Source organism: Apteryx mantelli, chromosome 4 (assembly GCF_036417845.1).
Source record: "Apteryx mantelli isolate bAptMan1 chromosome 4, bAptMan1.hap1, whole genome shotgun sequence".
Classification (NCBI taxonomy): Eukaryota; Metazoa; Chordata; class Aves; order Apterygiformes; family Apterygidae; genus Apteryx; species Apteryx mantelli.
In genome coordinates, this window is record NC_089981.1 from 88,589,179 (window position 1) to 88,610,356 (window position 21,178).

A 21,178-nucleotide genomic window follows, 5' to 3' on the forward strand; every position below is an offset into this window, starting at 1 on the left:
AGTGTGTTTTTTGCTTTATTATTTTGAAACTAGGCCTGAAGACCGTAATTCTGAATGTTTTTTCTTTTATGCTTTAAATCAAGACTTAAGTTTGCTTACAGATGGTTTCTTTTTTGACAAAAGTAAATTTGACTTTCAGTGTTTCATATGTGCAAAACAAAGATGCAAAATATGTCAAAATGTATCTTAATGTGACAAAATGAAGGTTGTCAGATTGCTATGTGATATTCACCAGTGAGAAATAATTTTTGGACAGTTGTTTAATTGTCTCTACTTGGTTTAGCTATTTGATAATCTAGTTTAAGGCAACATCCCGTAGAGTATTCAAGATAATGCATCTCTGTTGCCTGTGGCAAAAATATACAAAAAGCTTTGTGTTTCTTTGGAGCTTGTGGTAGGAACCTTCTTTTTGGTTTTATTGATTTGATAGAGGTAGACATGTTAATGAAGAAAAGAAACATCAGAGAAAGATTTCCATCAGCCTGTTTCTTCTGTGGGAATGACTTTTTATTTAGTGCATAGATCCCTTTAAACTGGCCTTTCATATAAATAGATTCGAGGATGTAGGCTGTACGAACAGTTTCTGGGATGTGATAGCAGGGCAGAGATCCCTTTGTGCATCCATTTGTTCGTTTAACCATTCAGACCAACAAATCTGAAACCCAACCCAGCGGTGTGAAACCCAACCCAGTGGTGTAGCTGTTCAATGATAGCTTTAGCAAACGTATCTAAGAAAGCAACTAGAGATATTAATATTTGCTTTATTGCTTCACTTTTGCTTGTCACTTTGCTTGCAAAATATGGAATTACAATCTGCTTTCTTCCATTTTTGAACTGTGACTTGCTGCACTGAAGCTAAGCAGATGCAGTCTGAGGGTGAGAGGCAGCCACCGGTGGTACAGAATTGGTCAAAGCGCTGAACTGGCTCCCAAGAGGTGACCTGTCTGCTCCCTTGCCGCAGCTCTAAACCAGTGCTGACGGCTGTTTGTCCAACCCGTTCTGGAAAGCCTCCAGGGATGGTGCTTCTCTAGCCTTTCTGAGCTGCTGGTTGTCCTCTCTGGCCTTTCTCCCACTGCCTGCAAAATCTTCCTTGAAGTGCAATGCCCACAAGACACTGCACTTCAGACTTCACCACTGCTTTTCAGACAGGAGAGCAATTAACTGCCTTGCCAGCAACCAGGCAGCGTGGTGGGACGGTTGCCCATGTCAGAGGAAGCCAGTGCTACAGACTCCTGTCCTGTCCGTGGTCCCCCAGCTTAAACACAGGTCTTTTTTTGCTTAGCGGAGAAGATCTGCATATTAGTCCAAACTTGTCATTGCTTTGCAATTATTTATGTGCAATATTGTAATACAGCAGAGCTCAGGTCGCAGAAGTGATGCATCAGAGTAATGGCATAAGTTGAAATGTGCCATTTTTTCTGCTCTCTGAGGTTTGTAACAGATGTTTTTCGGGAAGCATAAATAATTCAGAATTACTGCGGTAAAGCATTTCTTTGATGCTTTGGCGATACATCAGCGTGTGCCTTCAACCACAGTGAGCCAAGGCATTTGAGTTTTTCCTCAGTTCTCAGTGATGGGATACAACTTCAGAAAGATCCTGTGTTAGCTGTGAAAGGCACCGACCCAGGTCCAGGTGCTTACACCACATGTATTAAGTACATCCATTTTCTATGTTGAACTATTGCCTTTGACTGCTGTGTGTGTTTATTGCTGAAATTCGGTGTTACAAAGCTGGTGACTTACACTTGGACAGGCACAGGTGAGCTGCTTCTGCGACTCCCACAGCTGAAAGCAGAATCAAAACGGGTTGCTCTGAGGCGGAGGAGGTTGAATTTTTACTTCCCTCTACAGATCCGGGGCCCGCTGAAGACTAACAGTCTGGACACCAGCATACAGTGAGAAAAGTTGGCTTCTCAAGATTTCTTGGCAGATTAGGAAGAAGGTTTAGGTCTACAAAGATACTTCGCAAGTCTTTCAGGGACTATCTGAAATCTTTGCTGAAAGGCTTCGAATCTTTTGAATTGCATTCCTGTGAAAGCAGGATTGCTTTCCCCATCTGTGAGGCTCGAAGGAGGTGAGGTGCCCAGTGTGACTGAAGCAAGAGCTGATGATAAGAGTTGGCTTTCTTTACCCACTGCCTGCCTCGGATCTTTTTTTCAAGGGCCCATGAATCATCACAGTAATCATCTTTGTACCAAAAGATCACAGCGGTGACCTGGAGAGTTGATTCTTTTAAAGCAAGCAACCAGTGTCTGGATTAACAGACTAGAGCTTCCAGAGGACGAAGCTGGGTTTTGTGACTCGCTTTCCAAACAAGCTGTTCCCATGGTGCTTTTTGTGTCTTATTATCCTTTGATGTGGAATAGAAATCGATGCAAAGGGCTTAATCCAGAGCACAGAGAAGTCATGGGAAGGCCCATCACTCACTGTGCTGAACTTTGGTTCGGAGCATTAGTCCTTTACTTGCTGTTTCGCTGCAGGCCATTGACCTTAAAAATAAAGCCAGGAGTCTTTCTAAGTAGCATGAACTCTTGTGTGTGCATGCGAGGAAGGAACATCGAAGGGTCAGTAATATTTGAGCACTCAGAAAGCATTGCTGCTTTGCCTCACCCAGGCAATGCAGCTGAAACTCCGAATCCACAGCTGTTTCTGAGGATCTTGGGAGCAGGATCTGGACATTTAGTTATTGACCTTTATTTGATAAAATGCCGGTGCTTGGATGCTCAGAAGCAAGTAGCATGCTGGATGCTGAGTTCAAGAAACCCCCCAAATATGCTTGTGGTGGTCCAAAAGCCATGCAAGTCTTTCTGTCTGCTTGGCTCATCGTCAGGTGACATTCTCATGTTGTTCACTGGGAACAGGATAAAACAAAATCTCTCTCTAGCCTTAGCAAAACATTAAGGGGAACAACCAAAATTAGCTGAAGTCACTTCTGCTTGGTGCACATAGGTTGAGCCTCATGTGGAATCCAACTGCTCAGTCAAGGTTAAAATCAGTAATTTGCACAGTTTTGCTGCTTAATATTGCTGTCGCTGCAGGCTGCGCACAAACACAAACATCAGAAAACACAAATCCAAGCATTCCCCAATGCCTGGCGTCAGCTGAGGAAGCAGTCAGCGGCCAGTAACTATTATGTCAAAGCCTGCAAATTGTGCAGCAGCTAATATATTCAATTACCGTGTTTGATGCAGTTCATATATCATGAAATGTGCATTTGCAAGATATGAACATTTTGATGGATTAAAGGAGCATTTTGGGTTGATCAGGGTGGGGGTGGGAAGATACAACTTAACCTGATGAATGCAAATATGCCTCAGTTGAGATACTGAAATGCAATTTATTGCTTTGAAATGTAATTAATGAGGGAGGGCAGAGACAGTGAAGAGTTTTGTGAGGAATATGAGGATGAAAATTGTTTCATCTTTGTTTATCTGATCACATCATAGTTCTTCAGGGCCTCTTTGGAGAAAGACTGGCGCTATCCTGGCCGTAAGCTGAGTCTCAGAGTGTGGTTACAGGCTATCTGCACATCTGCTGATGTTTTCTAGCGCTGTGTGTTGATTATATTCTGGGATCTCTGCTGGGATACAGCTGTGCTTAGCATGCGTCTGTGACACTGTCTCGCACATTGCTCTGGTTACCCCCAAATCTCCTTCCCTTTTATCCATTATATCTAACCCAATATTTGTGAAGGAAGTGTTGCAATGATGCATCAAGCGTTATTGATAAAGTGAGAAAACAAGAGTCAGAATCCACTGGATGTTTTGATATATTTGGTATTATATAGGGGGGTGCCTGGAAATTATGGTCCAAGTGCTTCTGCATGAAGAAAATTCAAACTACTGCTTTATGGGGATTGACTGCGAATGCAAACACCTGTGGAGAATACAGAGACGAGTTTTCCGTTACCTGGTGGTGCGTCTATTTGTACCAGCTCAGGGTTCCCAAGAGGGTCAGCATATGGCACACAGCATAAATCAGTGAGGGCTGAAGTCTTTTTGGAGACCGCATCCAGCTTGTGCAAACCTAAGGCTCCCCACCCTCCTGTCTGTAAAGAGCAGCTTTATATTCCCAAGGCTGCAGAAAGTACAGTGACGCCGGAGACGTCTGCTGACTCCATGTCCTTTTGCTAAGGCCAACACCATTTCCGCGGGGGCTGAGACTAGCTTAATGAAGAACTTCATTGCTGTAATCACTTTTCTTTCAAAGAACTGAGCAGGGTCATCCCAGGAGAGCCCCTTCTATCTCTGAAAGCTGAGAGTCCCCTCTACTCAAACACATCTTCTCCTCAATCACAGCGCAACTGCAAATGGTTCATCCCGCTCAGACTGGTGTGTGAGTGGGTAGTTGTAAAGTTTTCAGTATGTGAAGTGATCTAGACTCTCATCAGGCTGAAGTGGGAGTTCCAGGTACAATTTCCCTTCCTAAGAAAGACCTCTAGCTCCTAGGATGTTGTAGCACCATCAGTATTTCCATTTTAAAGGTTTGGGGATGGGAGGTTTGTTGTTACTTACAGCCTGTAGAACATCTTGCGGGGCTTCCCATCCTTGAAGATGAATGGTGGAGCAAATCTACAGGGAATTTCAGTGAAAGGCAGTCTAGTGTTGGGGTTGCTTTTGGGTTGAATAGTGAGTGACTCAGCACTGTCAAGTCTGGGGCATTTCTGGTCATAATTCCGGGTGCCCGTGCGGGCTTGGAGCGAGCACATCTGCCCAGCATGCCTCTGTGCTGCTCACTGCTCCCACCACCCTCAAGGCCCAGGGCCCACTGGGCATCTTGGAACACCTGCAGTTGGATTTTGGGGATGTGCTTTCAGGTATGAATGGTGATTTTCATGTGCTTTGGTGGCATATTATAATTCCAAGATAAACAGGTTAATCACGGAGATAACTGTTTATTCTGGTACTAAATGGGATTAGGGATTTATGGATATGTACTGTTCAGTGATGCTGCTTAACTCTGAAAAGACACTGTACGGTAAAGTTGAATTTTCTGCTGATTTTGTTGGCAGCAGAAGAGAACAGTGATAGTCGAGCAGTTCTGTGGAGTCTTGGAGAACAGGGTTAGAAGAACAGTACCTTGACTGTCAGCTATCGGTTGTAGTTGAACAGTTGTTAGGTTGTTTGAAGCAGGGATTTCATGGCTGTTTCTCAGCGATGTCATGTATATCTCAACATTGCTTAAAAGACGTTAAGAGATTTGGTTTCGAGGAAGGGAGGAGGAAAGGGAATAGAGCACAGAAACTTTTGCCGTCACTTCAGAACTTCTATAAATTCCCTTAACTTTTTCCATGTAATATGCTGCTTCGCGGTCCTCATCCTGAACTCCTGTTATGTGGATGTATAAAGAAATATGCAGCTCCGGTCTAGGCTCTGCTGCAGTTCGTTGGTGATTAGACTTTGCTGTAGCAGATCTGGACAGTGGACAGTCCTGCCCAGTTACTACCAGCACCTAACACTTGGCCTAAATAAAACCAAACCAACAAATCACAGAGACAAAACTTAGTTAATTATGTAATATAGTCCATGGGCAGGGTGGGGAGTCCTTCCTGGTCCATGAGGCAGGCAGCTTATGGCCCACAGCCTGAGGTCCTGTTGCCCTTATCTTGGCTATTCCTTCAGAGGAAGGAGAAACTGCTGAAACAAGCACTCAAAACAAAGCAGAAAATGTGCAGAAATAAAATTAGTTTACTGAGGTTTTTAGCAAATAATTCTGGCTGAAATGCACTTCTCGTCATGCCTATCATGGATTATTTTTTCTTCTTCCCTTTATGCAAATTATTTACAAAATCTTGACAAAGTTCATGAAACTTTCAAGATCCACAAATATGTTCTTAAAAACTCATCAACCACTTGGGTTCTTGAATACTCGGTTACAAGGGCTGCCAAATAACAGCACCCAGAAAAAAGCCTTTCCTGCCTTACCTGGTCGGTACACCAAAAGTGACAGTTCTTCTTTTTTCCAAGTGAAAGGGCTGGCTTCCTCACCAAGAGAAGTTTTTCACACCACGGGTGAGCGGGTGCCTGCAGGCAGCCAGGTGTTACACTTCTTTTCCGGCTCTGAAATACAAATACCCAATTATTATTAAACGTTACTTCTTCTTGCTAGCTACGGAGTTGTGAAAATACTAATCCAGCACGGCTTCCGCCAGCCCCGGAGAGCGGTTTTGTCCAAGGAGCTCTGAGCTAAGCCGACGGCGAGCGTTTCCCCACCGGCGGAGACGCGCGGAGCCGGCACAGCGCGCTCCCGGGGCCGCCCGGCGCCTCCCGAGCCCGTCTGCCTCTCGCCGTGCCGCGCTTGCCCCGGGCAGCGAGTGCGAAGCATGCGTCGCCCAAAGCATGGGATCCGGACGAGGGAATCTTCAACCCGTAGCCTTTGCCGTTTGTGACGGTGTCACCCTTCATTGCCCGTAAGCACATCGACACCCGAGGCCGGACTGGGAACGCTGCAAACGTGCCCTAGTTTCCCTGCCCGATGCTGCACGCGTGAGGCAGGGGCCCGGGAGAGCAGGCGGGAGGAAGCACGGGAACGTGGGACACCTCTCCAGTAGCCTGAGGCATCGAGACATCGAGGAGAAATGTGGGTTTTAAATATTTGGCTCCCAGTGCTTGCGTTCAACAAGTGTATTTGCTTGTAACGTTTCTAGCTGGTGTTTTCCTTGTGGGACTTTCCAGCTGCAGACAGAATATATATAAACATACATACGTACATCCTTACCCGCACACACAGAGGGGGAGAAGGAGCTGGGATTTATATAAGTATCATCTTATATTCAGTCCATCTAAAGATATGTGTACGTGAAGAGCTTAATGGCCGATTCTGAAGCGTTCTTCCAAAACAAGCGTCATGCTAACCCTGCTTCAGAGCCACCACTTGATCGATGCGACTGGTGCCAGTTTCTGGACAGCTTTGTGCTCGTTTCTGGTGTGACGAGAGAGAGCAGGGAGCATGGCCTGGGCGCTCCTGGGCCCTGCTCCTGCCGCTGGGATGCCTCCGAGAAACGGGCCCGCTGCAGGGCTCCCGTCTGCAACGCCGGGACTGCCTTATCGTGGGTTAGACAACCGATTGCGTCTGTATTGCTGGCTTGAGTGATCTTAGCTGTAGGCAGGGCTACTTGGGACATGCCATGTTGCTGTGAGCGGTGACGTTTCCCCTGAGCGAGCTCATGCGGCCCATGGCCACCACTGGGCTGCTGGTCACCTGGAGAGATCCATCCACCGGCGGGCAGCCACTGCGACCGGGGCAGGCAGGACACGTGTGAACGGGGGCAGGCTGGGGCTTCGGGTGCCTGCTTACTTCTCCTGCTGTACCCAGCTGGCGCCGAGCTAGGTTGTGTGGCTGGGTTGGTTTGCAGATAGGCTGGAGATGACGCTGCTGGCTGCAGTAGTGATGTTTGATTGATATCTTTGTTTTCTCTTCTCTGAATGCTCTGGCAGCATGGTGGGTGAGGAAGGGCTCGTAAATACCTCAAGAAAGGGAGGACAAACACTGTAGGCTCGCAAATTATTTTGGTTATTCTTCAGCTGTCAGCAGCTCAGCCTGATTTCAATACTGTGACTATTCCCGCTTTTCATTGTGGAAGTGACAGGTACTTTAGCAATGTGTGCTACACGGTGATGTTTGATTAAGACCTGATCCTGCAAGGAATTAACCCGTGTGCAAAGTGTGGCATGGGGAGTCTCAGTGACTTCACAAGCGTTATTTGTGGACATGAAGTGGAGCATCCGCATTAGTCTTTGCAAAGTCAGCATCTAAAGATGCAAAATTGGTGCCTTATTAGACTAAACTTGGGTTTCTTTGCATATTTCAGCCTTAAAAAAAGGTCGCTTTTGGATCACTCCTGACCCATATCACAAAGATGACAACATCCAGATCGGGCGTGAGGTGAAAATCTCCTGCCAGGTGGAAGCTATCCCTTCTGAAGAGCTTACGTTCAGTTGGTTTAAAAACGGACGTCCCTTGCGAAGCTCCGAAAGGATGGTCATCACACAGACTGACCCTGATGTTTCCCCTGGCACCACAAACCTGGACATCATTGATTTGAAATTCACTGACTTTGGGACATACACGTGTGTTGCGTCTCTGAAAGGAGGTGGGATATCTGATATCAGCATTGATGTTAACATCTCCAGCAGCACAGGTAAGGAGGCTGGCTTTAATATCAGCTTTACTTCTTTGTAGCCAAGCTATAGCTTTCCTTGACTCATCAAAAAAAGAGAGGTGTGCATGCAGAAAACTGTGGGGACCATGCAGGGAAGTGTGGGGATGTCCCAGCAGGCCCTAGATCTGCTGCTGAGTTCACCTGATCGATGGGCTGCAGCCTGAGTAAGTGGCACGTGATGCTCTGTTCCAAGGAAGGCCAATGTCCGCGTTTAGCCAGATAGGCCCGCTTTTATTCTCAGAAAAGCTGTTGGATCTAAAAGAGGACTAAAAGGACTCTGGCCTTTTTTTCGAACTTCCAGGCATCAAGAATCATGAATTTCATGGGAAATTACAAGGAGAGATAGGATGGTGTTATGGTAATCCAAGAGGACCCATCCCACTGCTTTCGCTGAGCAGCAAGTATGAAGTACGGAGGAAGGAGCTCGTTTTTAAGAGCACACGTTGCCTGTCGGCGATTCGCGCTATTCTCAACAGGCAAAAGATCTTAAGTGTCTCTTATGCATGTTTTCAGATCAGTGACAGAAATGTCGCTCTTTGGTGAAGTAAAATTGTAGCTATTACTTTGACTGATAATAAATGTCTTGTTGTGGCTATGGAATAGGAGTACGTAATGCAGCAGTAATTGCCTGCTTTTCTTCATCTCTTTGCTAATAGCTGGTTTGTAACCAATAGATTTCTTAGACTTTTCCCCCCAGTAGTTGATTTTAATAACTGAGGCAATCCGTGTTTTTGCCGCAATCCCAGAACAGTAAAAACCCATAGATTAGCATGTCTTTCAGCAGAAGGCATTTTGCATCTGTTATCCAATATCTGTCTTTTACAAAATTGCATTTTTGTTTTGTTTTCAAAACAATGCCTGTATATCAAAGAAAAATCGATGATCTTCTTCTCTTGCCTTAAAAAAAAAAACAGTTTCCCCTCAACTGTGCCCTGCTAAAACTTGTTTTATATGTATATTTTAAATAAACTAGAAAATAGAATGCAGATTTTTTATTTTCCTGCCACGAGTTACAACCAGAAAAAGGGTGCTGGTTGTTTCAACAATAAAAACACATTTGTGTTTCCAGAACACTATGTTGTCAGTATTAGAGCTGTTATCCAGCCTGACTTGTATATGAAGTGCTGTGCTTTTCCTCAGGTTGCGCATGCTGTTCGCTGGGGTAAGGTATTCAGTGCATGTCATTTAGAAGCAAGACAGCACAGAACATGCCTAGGAAAGCATTTTTATAGTATGGAAAGAAAATATTTAATAGACATCTTCTGCCCCTTTTCACCAACCACATCCACATATGCGCTTTCTCCTTTTTCGAACTGTCCTGGCTTGGTCCGTCTTGAAGGCTGGCCTGATTTCCTCTGGTTCTGCTGAGATGGCAGGTGGTTTATGCGTGTTTTGCCCATGCAGCTTCTTCAATGGCATGGTTGGTTGTGGTCATCTGAGGTGATAGATAAATGCAGTTCACAACTGTGGTGCGCATGTTTGATTTAGATGCTGCCCATCCTGTACCCAGCGATCAGGTTTCTAGGTAAACATAAAACTTGTGTGCGTGCAAACTGAGAGGTGGCCTTTCGAACATCGGCGCCTGAGCTCCCTGCGGTGAATCTTCTGCTGCAGGAGTGTCTTCTCACAGATCCCCCTCGAGCTCCACGTTCTCTCTAACGCACGTTTCTGGAGCCCTTGGCCACTGCCAGTGTTTCGTCGAGAATGCTGTGTATGGCAGGGAGATAAGACTGAGCTGACCTGTGGTTCAGACGGGAGTCTGGGAAGCGAAGTCGGGCCACTTTGTGCTGTTAGTGACTTTCTGGGTGGTTGAGTTAGGGACCACTTCAGCAAAATGGACCTACGTAAGTCCATGAGACTGGCTAGGAGGCGTCCAAGGGAAGTGACCAGTGTCACTACAAGGTCACTGTATTATCTTTCAAAGGTCGCAGTGATCTAAGGAGGTCCAAAACAGACTTGAAAAATGCAAATTTTATGCCCATCTTCCAAAAAAAAGAAAAAAAAAAAAAAAAGGCAAGGAGATTCTGGGAACTACAGGCCAGTCGTCGTCACCTCAGTCCCTGGGAAGATCATGCAGCGTGTTCTCTTAGAAGCCATGTCCATCCACGTGAATGACCAGCAGGTGACTGGAGACAGCCAGCATGGATTTACTGGAAGCAAATTGTGCCTGACCAACCTGGTTGCCTCCAGTGATGAAAAGACGGGGAAGAGAAATGAATGCTGTTTACATATTTACGACTTTAGCAAAGCCTTCAGCACGGTCTTTTGTAGTGTCCCTACAGCCAAACCGATGGAGTATGGTTTGGGAGGGAGGTGGACTGTGAAGCGTGTGGAAAATTGGCTGGACCACTGGGCGCGAAGGGTCGTGGTCGTTGGTACGGCGTCAGACCCTGGGTGTGTATAAGTGAACGTGCAGTCAGCGTTTCTGTGGTTGTCTTTGCTGCATGTCTCACGCTGAAACATTTTGCACGCCTATGTGTGTAACACAAACCTTGAGAGACAGGAGGAAAACAGGCATTGTATTTAGTGTAGTTAGTTATTATTTACTATTTATTTTTAATTTGTCTCATTGTTCAGAGACTTTGGATAGCTTCCTTCTTTTTGCTAAATTTTACGATAAGTATCCATTAGGAGTATTTATTTTTATTGTTTGATAACTCCGAAAAGGTGCACTGATGTTGCAAAATTTTGCAGGCTTTTAGTTAATTTCAAGAATACCGCGCGGGGGCAATGCAAGGAGCGCAGAGGGGTTTGCGGGGGCTTTCCCCTTGCGGCGTTACAGGCTGCGGCTGCCGGGCCGGGGAGCAGCTCTGCAGAAGGGCGCTGGGCGTCCTCGCCGACGGCCAACGGGATGGAAGCTGCAGAGCGCCCTGGCGGCAAAGGAGGCAACGGACCAGCTTTGGGTCCCCAGCGCAGGAAGGACTTCCAACAAACTGGGGCCGGTTCAGCAGAGGCCACCACGACGGCTGGGGCTGGAGCCGTGCCTTGTGAGGAGCGGCGGGCGAGCGGGGCTTGTTCGACCTGGAGAAGAGGCGGCTTCAGAGGGACCTGGCCGCAGCCGTCCCCTGTGGGATGCGCAGGAGTCATCAAGGGGATGGAGCCAAGCTCTTCGCGGAAGCGCGTGGGATGAGAGAAGATGAGAGACAACCAGCATAGGCTGAAATGAGAGTTTTAGACAGCAGATAAGGAGGAACTTTTCCCCATGAGGGAAAAGCCAGGTTGCCCAGAGGCATTGTGGGGTCTCCATCCTTGGAGGTTTTTGGAGCCAGCCTGGATAACGCCTGAGCAACCTGACCTCAGAGCTGGCCCTGCTTGGAGCAGAGGTTAGCCCAGAGATCTCCTGAGCTCCCTTCCATCCTCACTTATCCTAGGAAGACTTTAGTGGTGGAAATGCTGACCTGCAGATTCACGCGCAAGGGAATAGCCCATCCCTGAGGTTTTCTCTGAAAAAAAACATGTACTTCAAGCGTATTAATGCACATCTTATGAACAGCTGAAGAACTGAGTAGCAAAGAGGTTTATCCTGTGGGAAGTGCAGAGTTCGGCATGATGGATAGCGGTCGCATGCAAACGCGACATTACCTTCTTGCTAGGGTGCAATGGACAGTGACGCGTTGGGCGCTTATGCGTTTCCCGTCTGGCAAAAAGTAACCACTATATTACCTTTACTTGCCGGGGAATCATTTGGGAAATTGATGGGATTTATTGGAAGCATCCGTTAGATGGCTGTACCTCTAAGCTTTTCACAATTTCTGCAGGCAGTGATGAATTATGTCAGTTCTTAAGTTCACTGTCCCGTAACACTCAAGCAAAACAAAAAGGGGGGAGAAAACTCAGCATTTGGGATCAGCTTTGCTTAGCCTCTTCAAAGAAATCCTACCTATTTGTAGGACTTTGTTACCCGGTGAAGTGGAAGCTGAAATAGTTTCGGTATCCGTTTGAAGGTCATTACTGATTCATCAAGATTCATTACTGCTGTGGTAATTATGAACATAAGGCCTAGGCACAAACACATCTTCCAAATGCCAGGACTTGTACTGATATCCTGAATATCTCACTGTGTGTCTGTTAGCTGACTTCGGGGAGAACACTCTTTTCCTCGTGCCTACAGGATTCCTCCTGGAGTCGCAAAGCGAGCAGCAAAGGATGCGTCGCTTGGAAAGGAGGGAGGGAGATGCAGGTCTCTTCTACCGGGTGTGCTCTGCAGCCGGCAGGCCGGAAAGGCATAGCCAAGGGTCCGAGGGAACACGCCAGACTTTTGGCATGCTTCATATTCAACTTGTTCAGCAGGAATGTTTTTCCCTTGACATTTTGTGCTCTTATCAGGAAAGGCATAGATTTATGTCTCGAGTACCTTTTATAAATGGACCTGAAGTAATCCCCTGGCACTCTCCCCTCGCCACATCTCAATAAAGTAGGTCAGTGAACAGTGGAAATGAAGACTCTAATACTGCAACTTTGCCCTGTAAAAGCCCTGTCGTCCATAAACCAACCCTGGGCAAACATGGTGGAAAGGCCGGATGAATCTCCCGTATGTGTGCGTGTGGTAGGGACTCTGAGGGCAAGAGATGTTAAAACAGTAAAATACGCTCGTGGTAACCAGAAAAGAGAGGTGGATCGGAAAAGCATGTTAGTCTTTGCATGTGATCTTTTCCTCTGCCTTAAACATCGTATTCAAAGCTGGAAGAAATGGTGCTTCAGGTGCTGTTTGCTGTGCTGTGTTCGGCGTGGGTTCTTCTACCGTCTTCATCTCCCGAAAATTAGTGTCAGTGCAGGGCGAGGTGCAGCATCTGTCACTTCTGGCTAACTCTCTTCTCACCTTGTCCCTGGAGGCAGCGTTGTGCTGTGGAGTGATCTGTTCTTTTGGGGGGTTATTTTATGTCGCTTTGTGCAGGCACTGCTCTGACTGCGTATTAGACGGGCCTGATGGAGGAGACGGCTGATGGTCTGGGGTGGAGGTAGCAGTGACCCTTCTCTGCTCAGAGAGTCACTTCTGCTGTCCCTGCTGGCTTCTGTGCAAGCGCTGCCAGAGGTAGGCAGAGTAATTCCTAAAGAACATATATTAGGCCATGCATCCTCCCTACCGTACGATGAGAGAGCTTCTTCTGTCTTAAACTTGTCAGCTATCTATTAAATAATGAATTAATTAAAAGTCCAGGCTGATGTATTAGAGCGTGTGGCCTTGATCTGTTTATGAAGTATGTGTCCTCTGGTCATCTTGTTCTTCCTTTGATGATACATGAAAGAGATCTTCGCTTTAGTTCTAAACGTTTGTTAAAATCACAGTACTGTCTCTTTGCATAATGAAAAAATGCTTTCTGTGAGATAATTAGTGGACTAATTAAGATATTTGTAAACCTTAAGCATTGTCCAGAGTGATCGTTTACAGGCAGCCTTGAGAAATTGCAGGGTACTACAAGAAAATAGACAGACATTTCATTATGGCACTAAACTGACTATTTCTGCGAGCCATTATCTATGAGTTTATCTTTGAAAGGAATAGGTGAACAGAAGGGACAGATAAACACTGTATTTCTCTAAAAAGCTTTTCCTTTATAGTTCTATTTTAGTACTTAATGTGCAGAGATTTTTCTTTTTAATTTTATCTCTGGGAGCCACTGTCCCTCACCGTAGCGCAGCTGACAACAGTTAGCCAAGCTATTTGGCTCCCTGCTCCGGTACGGAGAGGGCAAGTGTAATCCCTGGGCTTTCCTGGGCTTGGCAGCCTGCTCCCTCCCCAGCCCTTGGCTCCTCCTGGACGTTTGACTTCTCCAAAACGCGGTCATTCGCTGCACATCGCCTTCAGCTCCGTTTTCTGGGAGCAGACGCCTTCTTTAGGGGCCGCGTGTTGCAGAAGCTCTTTATTCTCCTCCTGAGAGCAGAAGAGATCAGCTCGTCGTCGCACATGGCTCATGCAGCTCCTCAGCACGACTCCTGAGAGATCGCTGAAAACTAATTTGGCTAATTTGCTGCTGACTGTGTACGTTCTAGGTTTAAAATTTGTGCCACTTCAGAATTTAACTACAGAGTGGGGTGGTGTTTTAAGGTGTTAGAAGTACGTTGAGCTAAGTACTAATTCAGAAATTATTCTACTGTCTAAACAGATCTCTTGTGAAAACCTTGCCATGAAATCTGTGATTGCTGTTCACGTCTTTACCTGCAATTAGAAGTGGTTTGTGCCCAAGAAAACTTTGGCTGTGGTGCTTTCTTTTCTCCTTCGCATACGTGCAGGACAGTGCCCCGGCAACTGTCCCAATGACAAAGAGAGCGTCCTTACAGGTCTCTTGATTTACACTCCATATGAATAACCAGATGGTTATTCATGGTTATGAAAGGCTAAAGTAGAAATCTGCCATTTCTTGAAATCAGTTGCTTTTCTGGCTAGGTCAGCAGTTTCTCTTGGGGTTTTTTCCATTCTCAGCTCTAGAGTGCCTTTCAGCATGTGCTTCCTCATTTTCCCAAACGCTTCTTTTAAAAGCAACAGACTGGCTAAATAATCTTGCTCAAATATATTTTGTATAGGATCTTGGCTTCCTAGGAAAGTAGCTACCAGAGCTCAGTCTTCCTGGTTACCTCTGTCTTACAAAGCCCCTCCATCATATAAGGGCTATGAATCATGAACAGGGACTGAAACCCATCTATCAGGCAGGGGATGCTTAATTTTAGAGATGCAGATCTTCATATTCATAAATATTAGAGAGAGAAGATACCCAAATGACTTATTCCCCAATTTCTCTCTCTTTGCCAATATAGTGTTGATTCTTCAGTATTCATTGTCCAGGATGGTTTTAAATTCCTTGAACAATGTGGCTTCCAACACTGCTTCTGGGAGATTATCTCTGAGTAATCTCCAGTATGGATTATTTCTTGATATTGCAGCTCAAACATTCCTTTGCTTAACTTTTCCCTATAATTACTAGTTATTACATTAGTCTGTTCTAAGCACTCCGATCACTCTACTGAAGTGGTTGTATCATCCATCCTCCTCTCAGCATACAGCTTCCCTGTCGCTGGTTAGATTGCACAGTCGTTGGCTCAGGGCCATCATGGTCTTCCCTTCTGCCTTTTTAAAGCACCCGATAAAACACAGAAATACCAGTAACTCCTACTTCATCTTTGCCAGCTGTAATCCCCGGTATTTTCCTGAAAAGATCTCCAGAATCCAGCTGTCCTTCTCCATACCTACCTTGACCTTTTGGTCACCATTTCCAAGGTCTCTTTGTCCATCTCACACTGGTTGCCTTCTGCCTGTTTGAATGATTTCTAAGTCGCATGCGCAGAAATATCCAGGTCCATGCCATGATGGCGCATGCTTATGTGATGCCTGAAGTTCAGGTTAGAAGCAACATGCACCATGTTCTGCTCCCATTCGTGCCCTGCTCGCAGCGCTTCACAGGCCTCCTCAAACCTTGTCATGGCCTTCTCTGGTGAGAAGCAGAGTTCAGTAGTCCACGCTGAGTTCGGCAGTAAGTGAAGTACTTTCAGTATTCAAACATCTTGTTTAAACCTAGCATGGGTGTTCCTTCACTGCGCACTGCATTGAAGACATATAAAGTATTCGTTAATGGAGATGCTTAATATACCTCTAGAAACAGAAGATAAGGAAGTGCAGTCTTTTCATGAACTAATCTGAAAAGGAAGGATAGAGTTAGGATTAAGGCATAAATCTGAGAGTCTGACCTGGTTTTGTTCTTGCTTCTGCTCTTATCCCTTGTAATCACAAGCAGGCTAATGGAGCTGTCTGAGCCTTCAAAACAGCGACAGTAACTCTGCCTTCTGAGGGTTTCACAAGGAAAAACCGGTGACTAGATCGTGTCTACCCAGAATATGCAGTGAATAAATGGGTTAGGTGTGTGCATTTTGGCCTTCCCCTTTTTCCTTTCCCCCTTTTTCATTTTTGAAAAAGTATTTCGGTTCAGTCCGTATTCTCCCGTGGATGCAGTGATGGCTGGATCGAGAGTCCTGTGTAATAACATTACAAGACTGCAGGTCTGTTAAGCCTGGTTTCCTGTCTCCAGCAGCAGACAGACGTGTCTGCTTAGGAAACGGCTTCGGAAACAGGAGGAGCGGTCGGGGCTACCTTCTTGCCATCCGACCGTCTGCGAGTCAGGGACTGCTGGGCTTCTGGAGGCAGCGGTTGTCGCAGACCAGTTTATTTAAGAGCCACAGGTGGACCTATATCAACGGTAGCCCCGCTATGTGCATGCCTCTGCCAATTCCGAATCGTAATAGTATGTATTTTTAAAGTAGAACCTACTTCTGAGTGTAACTGAGGTTTTGTTTTTCCAGTGATAACCCCGTGCTTTAGGAAACAGATTTTGGTGCTAAGAGTATTAACTTTTTTTTTTTTTAAGCTGCTTGGTGCATGAATAAGCTAATGTTTGTTGTTTCGGATATAGGTTATGGCTAATTTATTATTCTGCACAAGCGCGAACAGGCTTGACCTTTATCTGCGGCAGGCTCCGTCGCCGGTGCTGCGGGAGACGTGCTGATGCCTCAGCCAGGACGGCGGAGTCCCTCCGAGGCTCTGCTGGTGCCACAGCAGCACCTGGCGGGAGCGCGAGGCTGGGACGGCTGCCAGCACCCTGCTCGCCCGGGTGCCAGCACCCCACTCGCGCACCCCTGCTCACGCACCCCTGCTCTCTGGGCCCTCCTCCGCAGCGAGCCCGGCCGCCCCGGCATTGCTCCGTGGCCCCAGCCTCTCCTCGTGTCTTGGGTCCTCATCAGGGAAGAAGAAGTTCGAATGGGTATTTTCTCAAATTCTGTAGCTCTCTCTCTCTCTCCCCCCCTTTTTTTTCTTTTCTTCTTCCAGTAACAAGGATATTAATAAATACAACAAGCCCTAATAATGCATAGGTTGGCTTGCAACATGACAGATAGTGGTTTTGTTGCAAAATGCCTCAAGAAAAAATGAGTCAGGTTATTTTAAGGTATCTTTCCATCTCGGGTACTGATACGGCCTATCTTATCGTCCTGCCTGCAGACCTCGTAGTCTGTGGTACTTATCTTGGCAGCGTGTAGTTTTTGTGGTGCTTCTATCTCTGTTTTTCAGAAAGAAAACGGAGTTATAGGGAGGGTAAGTGACTTGCTCGCAGTTGCACAGGACCGTAGTTGCATGCATCTGTTTTTCAAAGCCCTATGTCTTTCCTCCCGAAGCTACGTATGACCATGGGAACCAGCACCCAGTCTTTCCGAGTTTCTTCCTTATACGAGTCACAGTTTGCTTTGAGTGCCCTAATTTCTGAATTTGACCTGCATCTAACTCTGAGATCCTGTTCCTAGCTTTGGTGGACTTGCAGTTAGAGCTCGTGTCTGGTGCCTTTCTACAACCCCGCAGTCCAGCTGTCTCAAGCTTTCCTGAGTCTCTGGTTACACAAATGCATCTCTGCCCTCCTTCCCCTATAGTTCCACCTCTCATGGATGCGCTAAACTCACCCATTTACCCCTGCTAGACCACTGTGGCAAGCTTAGTGAAGGAATTTCTTAAACCAGAGAACTTTGTAGGTATCTGGAGAAAACTAACTGTCCTCACCTCAATTTATTTGTATTCTGTCCCTGTTTCAAGCGCTGGGGGTGCTTGTTTCCTCAAGTAAGAGTGTGATCTTGCAGCAAGTGGCACTTGTAGCGTGTCACGCTGGCTCATGTCAGGGTCCTTTTGTGGAGCAGGTGAAGGGCTGGATAAATGCCTCGTGGATGTATATTCCTTAAAGCACTTGTTCTCCTTTCCTCTGCCCTTTTTGTACACTCTAGCTGCAAGCGGCCTTACTGGACTTGCTTGTTGATTGATTTATGAGGCTGATCATGAAACATTTCTTTTGGCTTCAAGAAGCATGGCCAATAGAAGAGCTGCTCTGGAAGTATTGCAGGGGAGATGTGTTGTTTTGGGAAAAAGGTGGAATTTTGTCAAAAGTGAAAGTTCCTCCCCTCCCTCCCTCCCTCCTTTCACACCAAATGCACGGCTTTTCTTGGGAAAGTCTCTCAGGACTAAGGCAGAACTGGCCAAAGCAGGTGAGAAATGATGCTTCTGGGCAGCTAATGGGTGTCTGACACAGGGTGCTTGGACCACATCACCAGCGATGACCGATGCCACTCTCACTGGCAGCTCCAACACCTGCACCTCCCTCTTACCCCTGAGGAACAGCTTCCGCCAGTTTGGAAAACCTTCCTCTCGGTCTTCCCTCTGCACGTCCTCTCCTCCGCTTCCAACTTCCTCTCCTTCTGGCAAAGGCAGCATATTGCAAGAGGGGCTCAACGATGCTGCTCCTGAGATCAAATCCTCCCTCTCCAGCTGCACGAAGTGCATCACTTTCTGCCAGCAGGACCCGGGGCCTGAGGTCTGTCCCGGCAGCATCTCTCCCAGCAGCCAGCACCTCAGAACACCTGTGCCTGGCTCCTCTGCTTTTAGAAACCAATTTCTAAAGGGCAGGTTGTGTCTGCATCGGGTGGAGCAGGAAGGTTTATCTCTAAAAAAGTGGCATGAAAAGTACGGAGACAGGCAGACACACACGAGCAGGCAACATGGACCGCAGCTCACCAAAGCATACATTCAGTATTCCTATTCCTGGCAAAGATAAAAAAATCTCATGAAAACCTGCTAGTAACTTCAAGCAAAGCAAAACCGCTCTGTATGTATCGTATGGCCTGGGAATATCTCACTGCTCCTTCTCCTCCTGAGAGACGCTTGGAGCGTGAGGACCTTCTAGTGTGAGGTCCAAGTCAGAAAGCTCCAGGCCCCGTTTCTTTTGTCTCACCCCCCTCGCTGCCTTCGGCATCCTTTTCCTCCTGCGCTTATTCAGAGAGGCAGGTAGAGTTCTGTCCTGGCTCCTTCCCCCTCCTGCCTCCCGCGAGAGGGGCTCGGTGCAGAGGCCTGGACGTCGGCTCTCCAGCTCTGTAGGGGCATCTCCCTGCACCTCCCACAGGTCAAGCAAAGACACCATTTGCGTTTGGTGGTGGGGAGCCCTGCTGTTGTCCCTGCAGGCAGCTGCCTCCTTTCTGCCCGGTTTCCTTGTTCCTAGCCGCATGCTGCGGCTCTGCCTCGCTCCCCGGGATGGCTCCAGTTTGATCTCCTCTAGCCTGATCCGGGTAGCAGGAGCTGTTGGTGTCCAGCCCTCTAGGTGTTGTGCGCCAGGGCTTGGGCAGAGCCACAGGGAAGCCAGAGTTGGACGTGGCATGGTTCCCCACCAGCCTGTTCCTGCAGTGACCATCACACATCCTTCTGCAGTCTCCTTTGCTGCCTAGTACGCCCCTCACTTCTTCTCCTGTCTTCTACAGACAAGGAGGAGAGTTTATTCCCTTCCTTTCCTACGCGACAAGACTGCTGTTGTGTCTTTGCACCACCTTCGCTTGCGTAGGGTGGATGATCTTCTCCCACAGCCTGTCCTCGCTGGGTGCTTTCTGGCAGCTTTGCAGTTGTTCTCCCTGGAATCGCTCCCAGCGAGCCACTTCTCCTTGCGCCGTCCTGTGCTCGGCACCTCCTTGGAGCACACAAGCATGGGTGAAAAATAAAAGTGGATCTGGGGAATGTTTTGTTAGGTAGTCTTTTCTTTCTTTTTTTCTTTTTTTTTTTTTTAACTACAAGAATATTTTTCCTTGACTCTCCTATGTAAATATATATATATATATATATATATATATATAATTCCACTATTGTGCATCCCACCAGATTCAGCGGGAACTATTAAAACCTTCAAAACATCTAAAAAGAGCATTTTGATCAGATTTAAAATCCGATTCCTAACGGGTTTTTAAGGTCCACAGCCACGTGGTAGATCCTGTGGGACAGCTGGAGCTCCCGGCTTCTCACAGACACAAGCCTGCAAACAGGCTTCAAGTGTTTTTCCTGTGGACAGAAGCTCCAGTGCAGGCTGTGTTGTCTCAGTCCTGGCATTTAAGCAAAGTAGTCCAAGGTGGGGCAGTGCAGGAAGGTAATACTCCTAAAACAGACCGTTTTTAAAACAGAACGGTGGCCCTCCAGGTGTTTTAGGACAGAAGACCCATCTTTTTCAGAAGGCGCAATAGCAGATAGAGGGGAGGCACTGTTTAGCATGTGGCTGTATGTCTGTCCGTGTCAGCCTGACCTCCGTGTAGAGCTCAGACGTGTGTAGATCAGCCCGTTCCACGTCTGCACCCTCCGCGTTACAGCGAAGCAAGCGCTCGCGGAGCAAAGGCAGCGTTTGCGGCCTAGAGGTCACGAACAACTTCGGAGATGGTGCTTTCATTTGTGTCATGCTAAGGGAGAAGTAAAAAAAAAGAAAAAAGATTGGCCGTAAAACCAATATAGGTACGACGAGAAGGGAACAATAATCGAACATGGCAAAAATGTTCCCGTCGGGGCCGCGGAGCTTGCAGTGCTTTGCACTTGTCAGATGTTCTGGTCTGGTCAAGCCCCCTGCACAGTGGCGTCTCCTCGGTGGGGACGAGTTCCTCTCCTCACTGCCTGGGGCTGGTGACGCAAAGAGTCAGCGGTGTCAGCGGGAAGGTCTCCTTCTTGCGAGGCAGCAGGAGGGACGGGGCACCGTGCGTGGTGACCGCCCCTGCGTGCACGATTGCAGGAGTTCCTGCTCAAAGGGGTCGTCCAGCTCTTGTTGGAAACAGTCGTTCACATGCTCCTTCCAGATTCAATCGCCTACGTTTCTAGAAAAAAAATACCGTTTTCATAGACCTCCTGTGATAGAAACACGGTAACTGCGCTTTGGTTTCAGTTTATGAATTTTGAGCTGTTTTGTGAATCAGTATAATTCTTCCTCGGTGCGCGGCTCTTGCGAGCTTGATAAAATTGACAGCCAGTCTGTTATAAAAAATGGACTTTAGTGCCAAATGCACATAAAAAGGAAAGCCATAACTTGTGGTGATAAAGTGCTAGCCGTGACCGGTGGTCAAATGAGCTGCTGTGCAACGGGGTACCACATCAGCCCTCCAAACACCCACAGGGAGGCAAGCGAGTTGCATAGCTGGGGCTATTAAATCTTATTTTAACCGCTTCGAGCAGCCGAGCGCTTTATCTGATAAATATAGTGG

General features: G+C 47.0%; 1 protein-coding gene across 1 annotated transcript in view; it reads left to right on the forward strand.

Moving 5' to 3' along the window:
• The window catches only part of MDGA2 (MAM domain containing glycosylphosphatidylinositol anchor 2), a 382,608-nt gene that overhangs the window by 249,747 nt on the left and 111,683 nt on the right, over positions 1-21,178 (forward strand). The window contains exon 7 of the mRNA XM_067295207.1: positions 7,811-8,140. Coding sequence (XP_067151308.1) covers positions 7,811-8,140 — 330 coding nt within the window. The remainder of the gene's footprint in view (positions 1-7,810; positions 8,141-21,178) is intronic.